The 22,754-nt window shown below is 41.6% G+C and overlaps 1 protein-coding gene across 4 annotated transcripts in view; it reads right to left on the bottom strand.

The window, feature by feature from the left end:
• TCF4 (transcription factor 4) overlaps positions 1 to 22,754 on the bottom strand; it is an 815,154-nt gene that overhangs the window by 791,754 nt on the left and 646 nt on the right. For all 4 annotated transcript variants that reach the window (XM_029579771.1, XM_029579775.1, XM_029579788.1 and 1 more), the window contains exon 2: positions 21,873 to 21,945. In XM_029579771.1, the coding sequence (XP_029435631.1) occupies positions 21,873 to 21,945 (73 nt within the window). The remainder of the gene's footprint in view (positions 1 to 21,872; positions 21,946 to 22,754) is intronic.

Here is a 22,754-nt window from a genome sequence, read left to right as displayed (position 1 = left end):
AATTACTAAAGAACTACTGACTCCAACTTGCCCAGTTTTGGTGAATAGCGGCATGAGAAATACTTTCTAGCAAAGTCGTCCATCCAATTTTCTTTCTCCCATACTTCTCACAATTAATGGAAAAATACTTGCAAGGTAATTTTGATGAACCAATGTATGCATGGCTATATGTCTCCTGCACTGGAATACCTAAGTTCCTAATAGCTTAATACTACGGATGGGAAAAGAGGTCTAGATATATTGTGAAACTGGGCAGAGCCAGGATTGCCAAGTGGCTACAGATTTTCAGGACAGGTTGAGCCAGTCCTGGTTTTACCCCATTGCATGATGGACTTGTTCTGATTTCCCTATTGCATACCCTAAGAAAAGCAAGATTATAAGTCCTTGCATGCAGGGGAGTAAAACTAGGACTGGATCAACCTGTCATGAAAATCTGGAGCCAGTTGGCAACCCTAGGCAAAGATGAAAAAGGAAGCAGGGCAACACCAACCCCCCCTTACAGAACTGACAAGAAAAAGAAAAATATGTAAAACTAAAAGGTAAAAAAAAAAAACTGAGGAAAAAAATATGGGCCGGATTTTAAAAGGGTTACGCACGCTGGGCCTATTTTAAAAAGGCCCGGCGACACACATAAAGCCCCGGGACGCGTGTAAGTCCCGGGGCTTTACAAAAGAGGCAGTCCAGGGGTGAGGCGTGGGCGGGGCGGTTCGGGGACGGGGCCAAAGGCCTCCGACATAGTGGCCATTGCTGCTGTGTTGGAGGATTGTGTGCTGGCAGACTGCTGGCAGGCGCAAAAGGTAAGACCAGAGTCACGGGGGGTTTAGAGTAGGGCTAGTGGGGGGAAAGGTTAGGGGACGAGGTGGGAAGGTAAGGTTAGGTTAGGTTAGGTTAGGGGGAAGGGAAGTTTCCTTCTAGGCAGCGCAGCTGAGCACGCACAAGGTGCACAATTGTGCACCCCCTTGCGCACGCCGACCCCGGATTTTATAACATATGCGCCCCTGAGCGCGCAGGTTATAAAATTGGGTGTACATGTGCGTGCGCCGGGCAGCACGAGCACATTTTTAAATCTACCCCTAGAGAAACAATTTTGGGATGACTAAGGCTTCTTAATAACCTTTGGGAAGCTCTACCAGGTCCTGTCAATGACAGCCGTCACTTCCAGCCAGTCCAATGTGTATCCCTGAATGGATGGGGTGAAGGTAATTGTCAGCCGAGTCTCTGCACCTCTCTGCAGAGTTAATGATATCAGGATATTAACGCAGCAGTCGTTATTCACACTGATACCTCAAACCTTACAGAGGCATCCAAACTTTGTGGTTTCACAGCTCTTGACTGAATACTTTCCCGTCTTAGCTGACCTTCTAAATATTTTATTTATTAAAACATTTATAACCCGCTTATAATAGTAAAAATCATGCTAAGCGGCATACAACATCAAAATATCAAAAAATACAGTAATAAAAACATACATTTCATTAAGCAAAACATTTATAAATCAAACCCAGGAATTTACTCAGTTTCCGAAATCTAAGAACATTTGTTTAAAAATGATAGCTTTTAAATTTTTTCTAAATATTGTAAAATCATATAAAGCTCTCAAATTTTCTGGCAATTTATTCCACAATAAAAGAACCACAATTGATAGTGCATGATTTTGTGTTTAGGTCAGGTGCACAAACTTTACACTAGGAAGCAGGAACTTCTAATACCCTTGTTGTGGGATGGTTCTATTTTCTGTAAACCAAGAAACGCATATAATTTGGATTATGTCCTTGTGAATAAAATTCTCTGTGAGAAGGGCCTTCTGGACCTTGTTTCTCATGTAACGTTTGTGTTCTGTTTCATTTTGTTTTTTCTGTGTACAGCAAAGCACGTGGGCAACTAATCTAATATACAGCATTCAGTAAACTACATTTTATCAGTGCCTTAAGCTGACACACCTTCCAAGTCAAAGGATGAATGAATGAATGAATGTGCCTGTCTTAGTTACTTCTAGACACTCACTACATTGCTTACATATAAGGACAGTAAAATTCAAACCAGCGTGCGTATGTCGGCCCGCACCCAGGGACGTGGCCATTTTATAACATACACAATCAAGTGCACGCATGTTATAAAACAGCCTGGCCGCGTGCACGTGTGCCACATTTTAAGTGAGCGCGTGCCTGTGCATGCAAATGCCACTTCTACTGCATAAATCAGGGGATTTTAGAAGAGGTGCACGCCAAAGCTATTCCCAGCTTTACCAGTTTGTCCCCAGTTGTCCCGGGTGAGAGACAGGTCCTTCAAATCCCCCTAGTTTAATAGCCTTAATCCCCTTAAAACCCCGCAGATCTGCCAATTTTTCTTTTGTCACCAGATCGCGTAACTATTTATGAGAAAATCTCAGCTTCATGCCCCTGCGCACACCACACCCATGCCCCGCCCCGTTTGAAAACTTTTCAGATGTGCACGCTGCGGGAGATACGCTCATATCTGGGCGGCTTTTAAAATCCACCTGGAGTGTGAAAGCCCGGCATATTTGAGCATCCCCTAATTAATGCACACTTCGGACTTTTAAAAGTCACCTTAAAATGTCCAAAACCTCAAGATGAGCTCTCACTCCTTGTATGGGGAAAACACTGAATACAGATATCCTATAGACCTCACATTCTCCTACAGAATGCTTTACCCTTAAACACAGCATGGAGAGTTAAGCACCCCATTGTCTAAAGATGATCTGTTGATGTTCTCCATAGAGTCCCTAAGACATGATTCAAGTAAGACACCGGGATCACACTCACTTGCCTTCTTTAGAGCTATAATGGCAACCGTTCTCCTTAAACCACTTAGTCCAGTGGTATTCACCCCCAGACCTCGAGAGCTGCCAACAGGTCAGGTTTTCAGGAAATCCCTAATGAATATGCATGATATAGATTTGCATACACCTGCCCCGGTTGTACGCAAGGATATCTTATGCATATTCATTACGGATATCCTGAAAACATGTCCTGTTGGCAGCTCTCGAGGGCTGGGAGTGAATACCACTAATGTAATCATATCCTGAGCTTTATTCCTGAAATCTTTCTTCTTGATGCCTTATTGCAACAAATCATAAAATCCCTCTATATGCCCAAACACCTATGCAGGTTAGAATATTTTGAACTTACACTTTAAGCTCATTGAGAAATGTAGCACTGCACTTTTTGTTAAAAAGACTGAAAATAAAGGTGGTTTGTTTTTTTTTCCTGAGGAATGATGAGTTGCTTTGCTTCACTGGGAGCGTGACAAAGCCTGATCTGAGAGATGCTTTTTTTGATGTTGAAAGTGAGTTTATACACCACGAGGTCTTAGATTTTGATTGTGATTGCCTGTGATAATGTCTAGTTCCCAGCTCTTTTTATTTTTCTCCGGGATAGCAGTCACAATGAGAATTAAAAATATTTCAAGGGGAGGCCCTGTGGCTTAGGCTGCATTGCTGCCGTGCAGGAGAGTCCATGCTCGGTCTTCTGTCTGACAGGGTTGGCAGGGCTCCGGCATGCCACGCAGCCCGGGGAGGGAGGGAAAGACAGCTGTCACTACTGCAGCAACACTTGCCACACAAAGGACCGGTGCTGAGGGTAAGCATCTAAAAGAGACTTTCCCTCTAGCCCTCAGGGCTGATGTTGGTACCCGTGCTACCCAGGCAAGTCACCTCGGGTGTTGGAAACTTATAAGGGGGAAACGGGGGAATAAAAGATTTTCTGATAAAGGTAAAAAGCCCACTCCTCTGCCAAAGGATCCACGCACTGTGCCCCTCTTTGATGCTGGCTCATCGTTCCTCCTCCTGAAGAGGGTAGACAAGGCAACATTACTGCAACTATTACTAGAGACAAGATAGCTGAGCCCAGCAACTCAGCAGGGGGATTTCTGTCAGTAATCCAACAAATTACACCATTTTTACATTTAATCTTCTTTTCCACGGGAACCTCCTGTGCTGACTAAACGCTCAGGCTGCCTGATGAAAAGGAAGTGATAGCTGTCCTTCAACAGTTCAAGGGATACTGTAGACTCAGGTAAGGCCCCTTTCAACCTAAAATGGGTGAAGGGTGGGTACTGGTTTGCAGCAACTGAAAGACATAATGCTTTTTTTTTTTTTTTTTTAATCTATCTAGGTTGTCCACAGAAATTATCCAAAGATGATATTTTTACATGAATTTTCAGGATCAGATTGCCGCCTTGAAGGCTAATAGTGAAATCTTAACGTTGAAAGTGTAACCCATGCTTACTAATTAAAATGGTACTCTAGCGCCTCTTGTGGTATTGTTAATGTTTTGTATTATTTAAACTGAGTTTGACAATCCAGCTTTAGATGAGTGGGTCTTAGGGCTTTGGAACAGGCAAGATCTTCCTCTCCAGCAGCCAGCCTTCGAGGACCCAGTTCCCTGTACAGCATCTGTAAGCTCCAAGGAGGGAAATGCCAACTGATTTATTGGGACTCTTCTTCCTGAGGCAGGGGGCAAACCACCTTTATGGGAAGTTGCATAAGTGCACTGTGCAGTGAAATCTCAGAGATACGAGCAGCATTGCCTGATGCGGATTATCAGATTGCATCAGACAGCATTAATAAGCATTGATGTACTGGCAATTTGGGGGTTTTATTGAACTGTAACAACTACCTCTGAACTGGAACCTTCGCTTGCTGTATTATAAGTTTGAAGGGAAATAAACAAGACAACCTCAACTACAGTGAATCTCTTGATGTTATTTTGTGGTTGCATGAGACCACAGATGGTGGAGGGTCCGAGAAGGAAGGTACAGAAATGTATTACCAATCAAGTTTATCGAACATGCAGTCAACATTGCTTACACAAATACAGGATTTTACTTTGCTTTTACACAAAAGTAACCATAAATGTGGGACATCCCTCTCATGTCATTTGTTTTAATGTGGTCACTCTTTCCTAACAGTCCTACTCTGAAATAAAATAGAGGCAGCACTGAGTGCCTTAAGCATAAGTCAACCCTCTACCAATCAGCTAGATCTTGATGGTTAGGTAGGGCCAGTCTAGCCTACGTTCCCCAAATACAATTAAAAAGTATGCATTTATTTTAATAGATTTCATATGAAAAAGGAACATACAGTCTTCAGAGGTAAAAATATCACTTACAACATACATTTTATATGTTTATGCATTACTGTGGTGCCAATCAGAAAATCCTGTAAAAATGACCCTTGGACCTATGTGGTATTAGGCCTATTGTAATGTGTGTTGGCTGTGGGCTTGGCCCTCAAAAAAGCCATGGCTAAACTGAATTGCAATTAAATATAGTAAACCCCCATACCAAAATAGAATTAATTACCAGCTCTCAAAGAGTAACATCCCTACTTATGAAAAGGCAACACTGCAAATATCACATCAGGCCTAAAACTCCAATACACCGCCTATTAGGAAAACAAAAGAAGCCAGACTGCTACAGATCCCTAAACAGAAAATACACAATAGCCAGAATACCTTAGCTCAGTCACACATGTAGAACACAGATTGTCCGTCTCCAAAAACTGAACTTGAAACTCCAACAAGCCAGACTCTATATGCAATGCAACAATGGAAAACAAAAATGGCATCACTCCTCATAAGACATCAAACAATAAAATCAAGAAATAAAAAACAATAATCCTAATAATAAAACCATACTAATAATGAGAAATATTTCAAAACAGTTTCGGGCGAATTTTAAATCCCCCTGTGCATAAAATCTGGGGGTTATGCGCCCCGCCAGGCCTTGCATGTGCCGTGCAAATTTTAGAAGTGGCCCGGCCACGCACGTAACCCCCGTTATGCGCACAAGAGCTGGGCCTCGCAAAAGGGGTGGGGAGGGGGCGGGGAGGGGCGTTCCAGGGGCGGGGTGGGGCAGAGTTGGAGGCGGCTGCTACAGCGGCCATTTGCTGCTGTGCCGGGGGATCGCGCGGTGGCAGCCTGCTGGCACGTGCAACTTACGCGAGCTCAGAGACTGGCGTTAAGTTCTTCAACAAAGGGAAAAAAATGGTTTGACCTTTTAAGGGGTCAGGGAGGACAGGAGAAGAGGAAGGAAGTATGGGCAGGGGGGTAGGGAAGTTCCCTCCCTAATTGGTGTAGGACAGAGCAGGCTGGAAGGCCCCAATGCTATTTTTTTTTTTATTTTTCCTATTTTCTGCCGCAGGCCAAGGATGGGGGCAGAAGAGAGAGAGCAGTGGAAGGTGTGGAAGCAGCGGTGAGACAGTATCAGGAAGTCTGCTGGCTGCCACCCACGGTAAGAGGCAAAGCTGCTGTGAGGAGAAGCAGCTAACAGTAGTGGTGGTCTGAGGGGAGCAGCTGAATCAGGCACCAAGGAGCTGCCACCACCACCACAGGAAAAATGAAAGGAAGCAAGAGTCCTACAGATTCATATTTTTCCTTCAGCCCACACAGCTGCCAGGCCTCCCCCTCTTTCTCCTGGCCTCAAGGGACGGCACTGCTCCTAATCCTTCCTGGCTGATGCAGTTATTCTGCCTCCTTTTTTTCCCACTCGCTTAAGCCCATAACACAATTTCCTCTTTTGAGCTTGCATGGGCACGAAGAACAAGGAGGAGCAATCACGACAGCAATGCTAGTGCTGCACTGCCCCAAAATGGTGGCTCTCTAGATGGCTGCCTAATCCACCTAGTGCTTGCAACAGCCTTGCTGCTAGGTCTGAGACACGTTCTTCTCCCATCCTTTTTAGGATTATGAAAAATATCCTGTGTGTACAAATAAGGCCCTTGGGATTCATATTAAAAGACAGAGGAATGAATACAAAAACCTGTCATTTTCCCTCCAACGCTCCTCTGATAACATACAGGGCTTAAATATTTAAAGGGAGATTTTCAAACCTCCACGCAGGCGTCCACGCACACGCAGTGGCCTAGCCCGCCCATGCCCCGCCTCCGGCCCACCTCTTTTTCAGAAACCCTTTCTTCTGCGCGTACCGGAAGATATGTGCGTGGCTGCGGGCATTTGAAAATCCACTAGGGGCCTGTGCACGTCCCGGCCACGCACATATCACCCAGAATAGGCGCACACAGGCGTTTGAAAATTCGGCCTTTAGGGCTCGAAACTGAAAGAGCGTTTAGTGCTGGATAGCCGAATAAGTAGGACTCATCTGGCTACCTATCAGACCGCTGAAAATCAGCAGCTACTAACTAAATAGCCGGATAAGTCACTTATTCGGCTACCAGTTAGTCAGACAATTTGTGGGAGGGCAGTGGGTGGATCTGGGTGGCAATACTTAGCCAGTTAACTTAACCCGATGTGGAGCGATATTCATTCTTACCCAGTTAAATTAATCAGATAAGTTACATCAGCCATAGAGCTGATCTAAGTGAGGCGGATTCAACTTATCAGGCTAAGTAGCGCTTTGACCATGGATATTCGGCGGCATAGCCATGCCTCTGAATATCCCTTGTAGCTTAGCGTGGGATAAGTTATATCCAGCTAAGTTACTTACCCAGTAAGCACTGGATATCGGATCCTTATTTTTTTTAAGAACTCCAATTACATAAATGTAAGAAATTCAGATTTATCAAAAAAGTTTCTTAATGTATGTTTTACACAGAAAACTTTAATTTATTGCTCATTATCCAAGGCATTCTTAAGAAGTAATTGCACACAGGGAGGGTAAGAGAATTAACCACACCTTCACTTTCTTTCTAAAAAGTCACATAGTTTGACCCAATCCAATGCCCACAGTGCTGAGGTCCAACATTTTGGCCCAAACACTAAGAACATCCATTTCCTTGAGCCCACTTTTTTCACCTTTCTTACTCCGGGAACCATAAGCAATAGTCCTTCTGATGAACGCAATATTCGCTTTGATACATGTCTGTGAACTTCGCTTATTAAATAACTTGCACCCTTAGCCTGACTGACCTGATTGTTTAACATCAGAGTCATGATCTTAAACATAATCCTTTCCTTAACGGGCAACTAGTGCAATTCTACGAACAGCAGTTTAGCGCTAGATATTCTTGGGTAGCCAAACACCATCTGAAGACAATGTATATTTTTCACTGTTACCTCCAACACAATCCCCATCTCAAAAATGATATAGTTGCACTAGAGAAAATGCAGAGAAGGGTGACCAAAATAATAAGGGGTATGGAACGGCTGCCCTATGAGGAAAGGCTAAAGATGGTAGGGCTGTTCAGTTTGGAGAAGAGACAGCTGAGGGGGGTTATGATGGATGTCTACAAAATCATGAAAGGACTTGATTATGTAAACTGACTCTCTCAGATAACTGAAGGCCTAGGGGGCACTCCATGAAGTTAGCAAGTAGCTCATTTAAAACAAATTGAAGAAAATTCTTTTTCACTCAGCCCATAGTTAAGCTCTGGAATTCATTGCCAGAGGATGTGGTTACTGTAGTTAGTGTAACTGGGTTTAAAAAAGGTTTGGATAAGTTCCTAGAGGAAAAATCCATAAACTGCTATTAATTATTAAGCAACAGTAGTGTGAGATCTATTTAATGTTTGGGTACTTGCCAGATAATGTGACTTGGAATGGCCATTGTTGGAAACAGGATTGAAGGCTTGATGGACCCTTGGTCTGACCCAGTATGGCATGTTCTTATGTTAACCCCATTGTAATAATCAAAAATTGGCATTATCAATCCCTGTACTATTATTCTAAATACACCAAGCAGGGGGCGCTCTAGCTGTAAAGAATGTTCAGCTTCTGTGCTAGGCACTCTCTTGGTTCTTATTCTTGTCTTTTATCTTTTCTGGCAGTGCAGCTCCCACCTAAGTGGTTGCTGGAAATACACAATAAAAGTTGGTTAATTTCACCTGGCTCCACCACCACCGGCGTCCACGAGTGAGCGGCTGCAGCGCCGCAGGCAAGGAGAGCGGGGCTGCCTGGCTGCAGCCACTGGCACCGGGAAAGCAGCGCAGGAAGCGAGCTGAGGGTGCTCCCCCTCCCCAGGGAGAAAGGAAGCAACAAAGGTGGGTGCCGGTTCCAATCCATCGGTCCCTCCCTCTATTTGCCCACCGTCTGGTGCCCGCCCACCACCACCACCGGCGTCCATGAGTGAGCAGCTGCAACGCCGCGTGCGTGCGCAGACAGGTGCACGCACGAAGGAACACAACAAAGGAAACTGCCTCTTTGTGCACGCCTGAAGTGACGCCTGAAGCAAGTAAATTCTAATTTCAGCCATAACCAAGGACATCATAAAATGGAGACAGTTCACCTCATTGAAGCCATCACAGGACGAGGAAACTAGAGAAATCATCAGAGAACCTCAAAACGCAAGCAAAGATCCATCCCAAGATATGTAACAACTCTCCTATTCCTTCCTGCCTAATGTTTATTCTCCTATTATTAAATGTTCAATCACTATAAAAAAAAAGAAAATCCCACTGATAAATGACCTACTAGAGCAGGGGTGGGCAATTCCAGTCCTCGAGGGCCACAAACCTGTGGAGGTTTTGGGATATCCTAATGAATATGCATGACATAGATTTGCATACAACTGAGGCAGAGTGCATGCAAATTTCTCTCATGCACATTCATTAGGGATATCCCTGAAAACCAGACTGGTTTGTGGCCCTCGAGGGCCGGAACTGCCCACCCCTGTACTAGAGGAACTAAATCCCACTATCTTCTGCCTTACTGAAACACGGCTGAAAGACAGAGGTAATGTCCTCCTAAAACAAATTGATCGCCCCAACTGCGATATCTTTAACTTCCCCAGACGCAAATGAAAAGGTGGGGGGGTCCCTTAATAATCTGCCAAAAAAGAGCTTAAACCCTACAAAGTTGAGCTAAACCTGCCCAGTGAGGTTGCAATACTATAATCACCCTGCTAAATATTGGTTTGATCTAGAACCCACCTGGAACTCTCCAAAAAGACTGCTCACCTCAAATCGAAATCTTCACTAAAGCGTTTCCAGCTCCAGAATCCACTCTAATCGTAGGGGACTATAACTTACATGCAGACAGCACACCAAGGGGCACACAAAAGGGGCAGTTTCCTTTGTTGTGCTCTTTCATGCGCGCGCCTGTCTGCGCAAGCGCCTTCGGCGTTGCGGCCGCTCACTCGTGGACGCCGGTGGTGGTGGTGGTGGGCGGGTGCCGGACGGTGGACACATCCCTGACCTAATTTTCGCCAATCACTATAACAGTGTAATCAATTCTTCTCACAAAATATTGCCCTGGTCTGGTCACCAGTTAATAAAGGCAGAAGTAATTCTACTCACCACACAACAAACTTTCACAGAGGGAAAAAAAAGATAGAACCGGAAACTATTAAAATTAAAATAACTGAGTTTGATAACAATAATGCCTCCTCATCTTCTGACTCGTGGGATGAAATCATCAATGAAATATTTATTTATACTCTGCCTTTTTGCAGCATTTCAAAGAGGATTACATTCAGGTACTGAAGGCATTTCCCTATCTCCAGAGGGCTTACAACCTAAGGGGATTATTTTCCAACCCACGAAAGGCCATTATCACATGCATTAGGGCCTTATCACGGCAGTAGCGTTCAAATTAGGTGGAGGGGAGGAGTCAGGGAGGGGATTAGGGAAATAGGCCGGTGGCACCGCTGCTGGCGATGTTTAGAACATTATCGCCGGCAGTAGCGCAGGAAATAGCATCACCTTTCATGCTGGCACTATGCCTGCAAAATAGTGTGCAGTACGGCAGGCAAAACCACACTGCCGTGGTGCAGCCGGCTGCAGGCTATCGCCTGACCACCCGCTTCCCCCCTTGTTCATCAATCCACAAGGAATGATGAATCCTGGCCTAAGTTTGTACCTGAGGCAATGGAGGGTAAAGTGACTTGCCCAAGGTCACAAGGAGCAACAGCAGGACTTGAACGCTGCTCTCCTGGTGCATAGCCCACTGCTCTAACCACTAGGCTAATCCTCCACATGGGCTACCCACTGCCCAGTCTAGAAAAAAAACATTCCAAAATGAAGGCAACACAACTAAAACAAAGAAACTTGGTACAGCAAAGTGCTAAGACACACTAAACAGACCCTGAGAAAATCTGAAAAGCAATGGAGGAAATGCCAATCTACAAAATCCCTAGAAAAATACAAATCCCTATTAACAAAATACCGTGAACAAATCAATAAAGCAAAAAAAGATTACTACGCAAAACAGATTCATGTTGTTATATTTCATTCCAAACTCCTACTCGAAACAGTTAAAAACATAATCAAGGACCCATCCTCCTCCATCAAAAATAACTACAACTTTACATTATACATTCTCCTGTTGTATTTACTATCGTTAATTTTAAATTGTAATCTTCATACATCGTTCTATGTAACATGTTGTTTCTGTATGTAAACCAGAGTGAAGGCAACTCTGCTATACCTCGGTATATAAAAAAATGCTAAATAAATAAAAATAAAAAATAAATAAAGAATTCATGCAATGAATATGCTACTTCGTTGTTAAACAAAATCAATGCACTTAAATCACAATTCTCCCCCTGCTTACCAACAAATGAGCCTGAAGAAAAATGTGGTCAATTGAAATGGAACTCATTCGACCCAGTATCTAAATTTGAAATAAACCAAATCTTCACAAAAATGAAGCAAATAAGTAAACTTATCAAAACAGGAAACTCCAAACTGAGAATATTGCATCGACTGAAACCTTTGATAACAATACAGGACTTCTGCACTGTCTTACAAACCCTAATATTTTCAGACTTAGACTACTGCAACTCCCTTTTACTAGGCCTACCTTCATGTCTTCTAAAACCACTACAATTACTTCAAAATGCCTCTGCACGACTCTTACTGGAGACAAGGAAATTCAAACCACCACCCCCCTCTCTGATTGCACTGCACTGGCTTCCTGTACAATCCAGAATTCATTATAAAGTATTAACTCTAATTTTCAATATCATCAACAATATTAACCCATGTTTATTAGGAGTTGTACTTCAACCCTACACACCACAGAGAGACTTAAGATCACAAAACAAAGGACTTCAATGGTACCCTACACTCGGAATACACACCTAACGCAAATAAGAAACCAAATGTTTTCCATAGCAGGCCCCAAGTTGCGCAACTCACTTTCAGAGTCATTACATTAGATAACAGAAAGAAAGAGTTTCAAGCATGAACTGAAAACATGGCTCTTTAGAAATGTATACGATTTAACGTAAAATACCAATATGCTGATAACTTCAGCGTCAGTACTAGTGATAATGTTAGTAAAGCAAGCAATAAGTAATGAACTATGTAAAGTGTATTGTTAGTAGAATTAGAATTTGTATTTACTGTTGTGTTGACCTAGAAAATGTATGAATATGAACTAGATTATGTTAGTAGCTATTGTGATGTCCTAGAATATGTATGAATATGAGCTTATGTTTTTGCTGTGGTGTTGACCTAGAATGTCAATGTTGACACACAGTATGTGATCGTTGACCAAGAATATGAATGCTGATATCGTAAACTGTTGTGATCTTCTTTTGGAAAGATGGTATATAAAACGCCTAAATAAATAAATGAATAAATATATAGATTTTCTGGTAAGCTAAGGCCATTGTTGGTCACATTCAGGAATTTGACGTGGGAAAACCCAATGCAGAGACTCTTAGGCAGATAGACATTCTCTCCGGAAGCAAATACGATTGGGATCCATGAACAGAAACAGGCTGTTCTCTTGGGGAAAAGACATATGCCATCACACATTCACTGGCCTTGCCAGTCTTCTAAATACTACAAAGGTTAAGGAGACCATAGTGTTGCTAAAGGCCCATTTCTCACCTGCACCATCCATCATAATCCAAAGGTTTCAGTTCCACAAGCAAAATCAAGGGTGCAATAACAGCATTGCCACCTACATGGCTAAGCTGCGCAGAATCACAGAGCATTGAAAATTTGGCAAATTCTTCAATAACATGTTTCATGACCATCTAGTCAGCAGGGTCCAGAATGAAGCACTTCAGTACAGCCTCCTTGGTGAGCCAAACCTGACCCTTTCAACAGCACAAGAAAAGGTTTTGGCAGCTGAAATGGTTGCTGGATCACAGCTGTCAACCACAATTGTCAACCACAATAAGACTATCACTCAGCAGCCAACTGAAGGGGCTGTGCTTCCAAACTTGTGTTTCAGTTACAGAGGAAAGCATTAATGCTCAGTATGTAGATTTAAGGGGACAGCATGTTATTTTTGCAAAACAAAAACACATTGAATGTATTTTCAGATCAAAACTCAGTAGCGAGAGATGGAGTGTGAAGAAAAAGGACCCTGATTTACAAATAACGCTCAACACAGCAATGAGGGATGAGACTGGGTAACTCCATCACATCTAGCCTGCAGGACATGGAGTCAAATAATTCAGAAGTGTTAGCAGCCCAGATCAGTGTTTCCCCAACCAGTAATCCATTGAAGACTGGTGTGCCTTCACAGGTGTGTGCCACACAAAAGTCACCACTGCCTGCCTGAATGCTCAAATCCAGACCAACACCTGGGCTCTGCTCTCGGCACCTTGCAGCAACAAGAAACACCAGTTGTGATTCTTAAATAGGTTAGGAGCTTCTTTCTTACAACAAGGGTAATCGTGCCTGCCTTTTTAATGGGCAGCAAGGAGGACATGGATAGCTGGGGCCTGCTTTGCTCAACACACTTAACGCACCCCCACACATCCTTGTCTTCCCCCTTCCTGACGTTCCTCTTGAGTTTTTCCAGCCTCTGTCTTATCCCCAGGCTTAAGTGAGGCATTTCTAGGGCCTGAGCAATGACCATGACTTATTCTGAGTGCTGGAAGCAGTAGCAGTAAAGGAGCTCTACTGAGCCATCCGCCTGCACCACACGGGCATCTCCCTTTCTCCTGCACTTATATATGGAGGAGATGGTCCACTGTGATCAGTTGACGTATCCCCCTGTCCTTTCTCTCCTTTTGTTTTAAAATGTAGGAGGACTTTCCATGCTTTCCTAGCTCTTTTTCTGACCATGAATCCATGCCTGCCCCATGGCGACTGATGTGCCGCACAACAGTTTTATTAATATAGATGTGCCTTGGGTTGGAAAAGGTTGGAAAATAATGGTCCGGATCAATGGATGTGAAATGGAGAATGATTAAGTCTGGAGTGCCAGTTATTAGTGATAACCCTCTCAAGTTATTCACCCAAGTTGTGCAGCCTCTGCTATTACAATAGACTGAATACTGAGTTCACAGGAAGCGTAAAGCAAACTAAGTTGTGTGGTAGGTAATTGCTTGTTATGGCCCCTTTTTAGGGGATGCTGCCACTCATAATCATGTAAAGATTCACACCTTTAGGACTCAATATCCAAGATGTCCATGTCATCACTGATGGGCATCTCAAAGATGTCATGGATGAATTCCCTCAGGTGTTCTCTGGGGAGCTTATAAAGGGACCAGTAGTGTAATTTGTCGTATGTGCCTTTTGCACTATGCCCTAAGAGTTCAAGCATCTCACAGCATAAGGTAGCTTAAAACCAGTTACACATATAAAATGGGCCACACCCATTATACCAGTGATAAAGCAGAATGGACATGTGCAGATCTGCAAAGATTATAAGTGCACTATTAACAAAGCATTTAAAGATCGCCCGCAACCCATGCCTGTGGTTAAACAATTTCTCACCACATTTGTTGGAGTAAAGATCTTTGCAAAATTTGACCTCGCACAAGCCTACTAGCAATTGATTGAGATGAAGAACCTATTGATGCCCAGGGAATTTTTTGCTCACGGAGGAGTTTTCAGAGTTAAATGTCTCCAATTCCGAAGCTCTTTTACACCAGGCATCTTTCAGTGCTTCATAAAAATATTATGGGCTGGAGTTCCCAGTATTGCACCATATTATGATCTTGATCATGGCAGCATGAGGATGAAATCTCTGAGTGACTTAAGGGAAATCCTACTCTAAATTGAAAAGTCAGGTTTTCGAGCAAAGAAAGATAAATGTGACAGTGAGACTATTAGTGTCACATTTTGGGGCTATCGCATTGATGCTTCAGGAATCCAACCAACAGAAGACAAGGTAAAGGCAATCTATGATGCCTCTGAGCCTGCTTCTAAAGATGAGCCGAGTTCATTTACGGGGACGCTCAATTTCTATATGTTTCTTCGACAAAAGGTAATACTCCCTGATCCGATACACAACCTTCTCCATACACCGGTGCCATGGAAGTGGCCACACCAAAATATGGGCAGTTTCCGGAACATTAAAACACATCAGACTCTGCTCATTCACTATGACAAACAGAGGCTTCTCCTAGTTACCAATTCCTCATCACATGGTGCTGGGGCAGTACTGAGACATGTGTTGCCAGGTAACAAGGAGGCACTGACTGCTTACTATTCTTGAGCCTTATTTTCATCTGAACTGTATTATGCTCAGATTGATAGAAAGGTGCTTGCTTTGGTAGCTGGAGTTAAAAAGTTACACAGCTATGTGTAAGGCAAGGCTTTTGAAATCCATACTGACCACAAGCCTCTATTGGGCGTTTTCTCCAAAGACAAGTCTGCACCCCCTTGTTTTGACACCATGAATGCAGCAATGGGGTTCCATGCTGAGTGCTTATGAGTACACATTGATGTGCCAAAGCAATTTCCTATGCTGATGTCTTGAGCCACCTATCGCTACAGTACCAGACTTTGATATTCCACCTCTTTCCAAAGTTTTGTTTAGAAACTCTTCCCGATTCTCCTCTCCAGACTGTCCAGATAGCTAGGCTGACTGCAAAGAACCCTATCCTGGCCCATGTACTGAACTAGGTGTTGAGGGGATGGTCAAACAGTAAACTGCCTGAGGAGTCCAGACCATTTTCAAGCAGGCAACATGAACTATCAGCCCACAATGGATGTTTTCTTTGGGGAAATGTCATCAGGTCATTCTAGCCATGTTATATGACATGTGTCCTGTTGTTGTAGATATGAAAATGATAGCCAGGGGGTAAGCCTGGTGGCCTGGAATAGATGCTGACAATGAAAGGGTTGTCAAGAAGTATAACACATGCCAGATATCAAGACACAACCCACAAAAAGCCCCACACTTCCTTGGGAAGTGACTATGAAACTATGACAAAGGTGGCTTGAAGTGATCACAGTATCCTGGCAAGCATCAGCTGCAACAACTGTGCTTCAATAGCAGTTAGCAACTCATGGGCTACTGGACATGAATGTGTTGAACACAACACGTCTGCATTTACCTCTCACAACATCAAGGACTTTGTGCAAGGAAATCTCATTATGGCTGTCACCATTGCAACTTGCCAACCCCAGACAAATAACCTGGTTAAAGCGGATGGTGCAGTCATTAAAAGAGGCATTAAAGAAACCAATCAAAGTAGATTGGCCTACTAGGCTTTCTCAATCCCTCATCTCGCAACATGCTACACTTAATCCAGCTAAGAAGGTCAGCCTGGCATAAAAAATGAAAAGAGAAAAAGTACTGGTCTGTATATTTAAATAGTGCACAGCAAGTGAGTGTAACGACAGAATATCTGCAGTTACATTGTGCATACATTTTTCCTAAAACACCAAATATGCAGCAAGCAATGACCTTGATTCATCAAGACGTTTCTGCATCTTCTTATTTCTTTCAATTTGAAGACACCTGAGAACATTTATTTCAAATAAAAATATATCATGTATGTAATAAGGTTGAAGTCTTTTAGTCCATGTGGTGAGGCAGAAACAAAGGTCAACAAACAAGCTGCTGGTGATGGCATTTTACTGAACTAACACATTTCTGATAAATAGCTCCTGAACCCTAGTAGCCATCATGACTGCATTAAGCTAGCCCAAGAAAAAGGGATCACCCCCAGCTTGTTTCTAAATAAAAATATAAAATCTGAAGGAAGGCCAACTCAATTAAAATGCACATAGTAATAGTGAAGCTTCTGTCTTAACAAGCCTTTCAATTCTTTTCAGAATAAAAATATTCAGATGTTAAGTGTCCTAGAGACCAGACTAATGCTGATAGCTAGAAAGCTCAAAAGGAAATTGTGTATTCCTAGCTATCCAACAGCAAAGAAAAATCCAAATTGTACTTTTCTTGAGTATCACTGTGCATCATTAGTCATCAAGCTAAAATGAGCAAACACATAGAAGTTTCTTAAATATCTGGACACTCACAGCAGCTAACCAAGTGAATAATACATATTTTTAATGCTGCTTTATTTTCCAATTCACATACGATGGTTTATTTTACAAACTGTAGGAAAATCACATAACAATGGGTTATTTTGTGTGAAGGCAACAACATGCAAATTACTCTAACAATAATTCTTCAGATTTGCCAGGGGATATATACAAATCCTGATCTCAACTGAAGGCAAACTGCAATTCTTCCATGAAGACATTCAAGATATTTTTTTTTTCATTTCTATAACAAGACAGCGCAACAAACTCACCCTGAAAGATGACAGCCTGCACAGATCCAAAACCAGTTTTTGGAATAAAATCACGTTGTTGAAGTCCAATACAGTATGTGTGTTAACAGCAGCTACATTTTAACCACCACCTGATCAAATGTTCATTTCAATTAAAAAGCTGTATACACTACGGCATGCTGAAGATTTCTCAAACTGTAGTGAAAGCATGCTGTAAGCATGGCCCAGATTAAATCCTTTGGCCAAAATTACTACAGTAATTCATATATTTAAAAAAAAAAAAAAAGAAAAACAATCAAAATTTAAACTTAAAACAATGACAACACTAGCGTGCTCCATTGCTCAGATACAAACTGCAAATTAAGAACCCATTTCGCCGAATGCCTCAGCTTTAAATGACAACTGCGTGTACCCACATGTGAATGAGGTTTTCGGAAAGCCAGAATTGATGAATTTGTTGAAACAAATGTTGGATTTTAATCAAGATTTTTTATAGTTAAGGTTACAGTCGATCTAAAGAGTAGGAAGAGAAGAACGCTTTTGTAGAGTTTAAGTCGATTAACTTTTTATCTGGTGATGTCTGTGTTGACAAAGACTTCTGTAGGAATGACCAAACACAAAGACTGTGCTGTTTTCTCAAGGCCCCTTATTATGCCATCTTCAGAATACATGTGCAGTGGGCAATCTTTACTGAATGCTTTCAAACTTGAGGGAAAACACAATAGTCGGGGGAAACATAAGTCCAAAAGTGCCACACAAAGAGAGTCACGGAGGGCAGACAAGCAGCAGGAAAAGGTAAGGCACGAGAAAAGGCTAAGTGGCCAGGGTTAAATGGTTTGAAATCCAAAAAGGGCAACTAATGTGGCCAATATGCATGAATCTAAAACTGTTTAGGACTAACAGTTTCATAAATATACATTACAAAAATCTATTCACAAACACAATAAATAAAAACTATTTCATCAACAGATAAAAGAAAGCTAGTAGCCGATTGCTACTGGTTAAACTCAGCAAATACTACCGCAAAAACCAAACCATGTTTGAATCAAAAATACTTATTTGTCAGGAAAACTAGTTCACTGCATGGTCATAACACTGTGAGGCTGTCTAAAACAAATATTTTGTAGTTTAGCTTTTTTCTTTTTTCTTCCTAATATCAGTCCTGGAAACCAAATTCAACCCATCTGTGTTCTGCCCGGGTTTGCTTGACAAGAGCAATGATTAACTATTTGGTGCCTGCTTCAAATCAGCACACAGACGGAAAGCAAAGTCTAGGGGAAGACTCCTCAAAATTCCTGCCTGTCCCCAACAATTCCCCCTAGTAAGGCCGCTGAACCATCATGGCTGAATTGCGTTAGTGCTTCTCTGCTGAACACCTGCAAACATCAAACAAAACCTGCTGGTCCTTTACTGGGCTGACAAAAGCTTTTCATGTGAAAAATGCTTCCTGGGAATGTCAGAACTGTGTCTCAGGTTACATTCCTTTCTCCCTTGTAGCCTCACCACTTCTAAAGGTGATGGGGAGCCAAGACTGAAAAAATGAAAGACTAAATTTCTACCTTTTTTTTTTTAATGCACGCATTACAAATCTTCCTGGGCCATCACACGCTTAAGTATTAAGTGACTTTAAAATGCAAGATGGTGCTCCTCTTGGATAAGATGGGGGATAGATGGGGTCTTTTCTCCTTGTTTTTCTTAACCTTGTACACACTCTTTCTGAACCCATTAAAGACTTGAAAGCAAAGCAGCATCAAGTCAGTACATAGGGATGACATCTGTGTCTCTCCAATACATGAAATGACAATCTTAAAGCAGATACAAAAGAATAAATCCTGAGTACATCTGGCCAATGGGAAACAAGAAGAACATTCGGCTTAGTTCATCTAGCACTATAAAATTAAAAAGTTGGAAAACATCTCTTGCACTTTGTGTAATTTGATTTAATTAAAAAAATATAATTTGGCCCAATGCAAATAAATTATGTAATAAAATCTCAGGCTTCTAAATTCTTTTATGCTGAACCTGCTGTGCACTGGTATCCAAAGTATTCTGCAAAAGCTCACTTTTCCCCAAACTGAGAGCTCATTCTCTGCGTATGCTCCCAGCCCTACGGACATGCATCAGCAAAGTGGGGACCAACGGTTGCCACTCTATGAGCACATGAAACAAAAACAGCACCAGTCCCACCTTTTCCTTCCTGCAAGCACAGTTTTATAGGAAATGGACACAAAGGCACCAGGAGGTGGTATTAGCTTAATTGTTGCTTAGGTTTTCTTCACCTACCATTCAACCACTGTGTGCTCACTTCAAAATCTCTAGTTTATAAACCAGCAATTATACAATATAAAAAAATCATGCACAAAATGTAACCAGTGTTAAATGTAAAACTTGTTAACTAATATGTGCTGCTAAAGTATCATGCCTTCTGTGTATGTGAGTATGTATATATATATATATATATCACACAACCATATACATCATATATAAAAACATATAAATATATATATATATATACATACATATATATATATATATATACACACATGTATACATACCCTATTATATATATATATATATATATATATATATATATATATATATATAAAGAGAGAGAGAGAGAGGTATAGATATATAGATATATATGATTTCTATTCTGTTAGTGTTATCATCCTATGATGTTTATAAGCTATATTTACAAAACATGAAATTCAAAATGTTAAAAGTGCATATGAGTTGAACTATAAAGTGGAAAAAAGATCGCATGCACTATCAAATGCTCCTTATCTCAAGGGTACTAATTTACATCAATGCATTAAAACAATTTGCATGCCAAAGAGGTGTGCTAAAATTATATTAAGTTTCACTTTTGCAGCTACTGAAAAACGTACCACTGAAACAGCATCCATTTCAAAGGTTTTGGGTTTTTGTTTTTTGTCATTAGATATATAACTCCCTTGTGAACTCTCATCAAACTGACCTCAAGCACCAGCCTTCAGGGAAATCCCTACATGTAAGTCCACTTATTTGGCCTAAAAAAAAACAAAAACCACTACAAAGGTGGCTGCGGCCTTTATGAAGAAATGCTGCCCATAAACAAGTGGATTTGTTAGAAATATCGTGTGATAATATTTTTGAAAAGGTGACAGTTTGTATGTTTTTTCGCTCTGTAAAATAAAGTGACGTAAATAGGATTAGACAAACTAACACCGAATCTCTGTGATTTTTTTTTCCAACCTATGAAGCAGGTCCACAGCAGAAGTCACTGCATAAAAAGGACACACCAGAAAGAACCAACCAGTTATCTGTAAGGGTCAAGCAGCACAGGCTGAGAGTGTTCGGCAACTACATATTAAAAACAAAATGCTGTATGGGTCTACTAATAAAAAAAATGGTCCCAAAGATCGTTCTTCAGCTACCATGATTGTGTTTGAAATAGTCAATGAACTTCATGAAATGGCTGCATGGGATGAATAGCTTAAAATGCAAAAGGTCCGTTTAGTGCTGAAGCACCGACTGGCATCAGTACGCAGAGACTAACCAATACTTCCAGTTGTGGAACAAGGATTTGTCGACGTTAAGCATCCCGGTGTAAAATAATAATCTGTACAGGCAACACTGCACAAGTGCCAGATCTCTTCCAACTGGACGTGCATTTGCGCCCAGTCCGCAAGACTGCACAGAACAATGTAGGGAGCCCTTTTAAATAAAACCCAATGTGAGCTGCATAAAGAAATTTCACACGGGTAAATCTTGGCCACTTTTCATTTCTAATTAGCGAGCTGTGATACACATTTAAATACTACCTCTGTTTAAAACCCGTCCGAGGATGCCAGATAGTCAGTGACATACAGGTCCCTTTGTGGAAAAACCCTGACATCTCTGTTTCCCATTATCAAACAAGGAGTCTATTTTTCTTTTACACAAGCAAAAAAAAAGTTGCCCATGATTTGCAAATGGAGCAGACACACAAAAAAGTAAGAATGAAATGACCTTGAAAGGAGATACAGTGAGGTAACAGCACCGTCCATGTATTTAACTCAGTTCAAAATGAAAGTATTTTTAGTGGTTAAACTGGAACTGGTGAGAATGTCTACAGATATTTCCAGTACAAGTCAAGCTCTAACACCGGCACCAGAGTTAAACATTGGCAGGTCCATCTGTCTAATCAGTAATGCGCTCATCTGCCTCTTTCAGTGTGGATTGCCATACATTCAGGCAACACTTCCATTCTGTGATTTTGTTTGATTTACGGTATTTGCTCTCTTTGTGGAAAGGTAGAAACATGTTAACTAGTTTGTTTAGCACATTGTAGCAAGACTAGATAGAATGCATTGAAAATGTACATAGACACTTAAGAAAAACAAACAAAAAAAAAATATCATTTTAAAAAAAAAAAAAGGGCAGACCATTCACATGAAGTCTCAATGAGTACCCAACTTAGTCTAGCACAAGCAAGGCGGCTCCTATTAGTATGACCATATTATTTTTGAATAAAGCACGCTAGCCAAAGACAATTTACATACTTGAGCCAGTAAAATGTCCACTTGCCAGAGAGGTTGGTCCATTTTTCCCACTGCTTACAGGAGGCGAAAACATCTAAAAGAGATAAAGCAGCACTAGATAAAGAAACGAGGTTTTATACTGTTAAGCAGACGAAAACTCAATGGCACACCACCCACAAATAACGCACAAAACAAGTTACAAACAGGAAACTCAATTAAACAAGATAAATCTGACCTGAACTTGGAACTTCCTATCTCCCTCTAGTTTTCTAGTCATGCAACATGCACATTATTCTCCTAGCACCTACTAAATTCCAGAGACCATATGTGGTGTTATTGGATTGATTCATTGTGGGACCCATCCTGAAACTATCCTTAAAAACAGTGTGGGAGGGAGGACACGGGGAGGGAGAGGGGATGGGGGGGGGATTATTTGAACCTTTGCCATAAGAACAGCAGCAATGTCCATGTCCGTCAATGATTTTTCCGTGTCATGTGCACCAAAATAATTCAAGTGCCACCTGCACTAAATTATCATTTCGTCTAACATGAGAGCAATTTGAAGCAAGACTCTCCAGTTTTTTTTTTTAGATTCTAATTGGTTTCTCTTATTCGACGTGTCTACTGGATACGCACCTTCACTGAGTCAGAGATTGCAAAAAAAAAAAATCTATCAAATGAAAAGTATCACATCCAAAGGGGCTGCAGACTGCCTAAGGCTACATTTCCTGTCCAAACTTCCGAAAGCCATCATCTCTCTAAAGGAAATTCTTTAACCTAGTTAAATAAGTCTCATTTGCAAGGTGGTTTGCAAATACTGCCTCTCTAGACCAATCTCATTTGAAATTTAGGGAGGGGGTAAAAAATTCTGTAGTGGGCTACTGCAAAACTCAACACGTCCAG

The sequence above is a fragment of the Rhinatrema bivittatum genome, chromosome 1, assembly GCF_901001135.1.
Source record: "Rhinatrema bivittatum chromosome 1, aRhiBiv1.1, whole genome shotgun sequence".
NCBI lineage: Eukaryota > Metazoa > Chordata > Amphibia > Gymnophiona > Rhinatrematidae > Rhinatrema > Rhinatrema bivittatum.
This window is presented reverse-complemented; position numbering and strand designations above follow the sequence as displayed.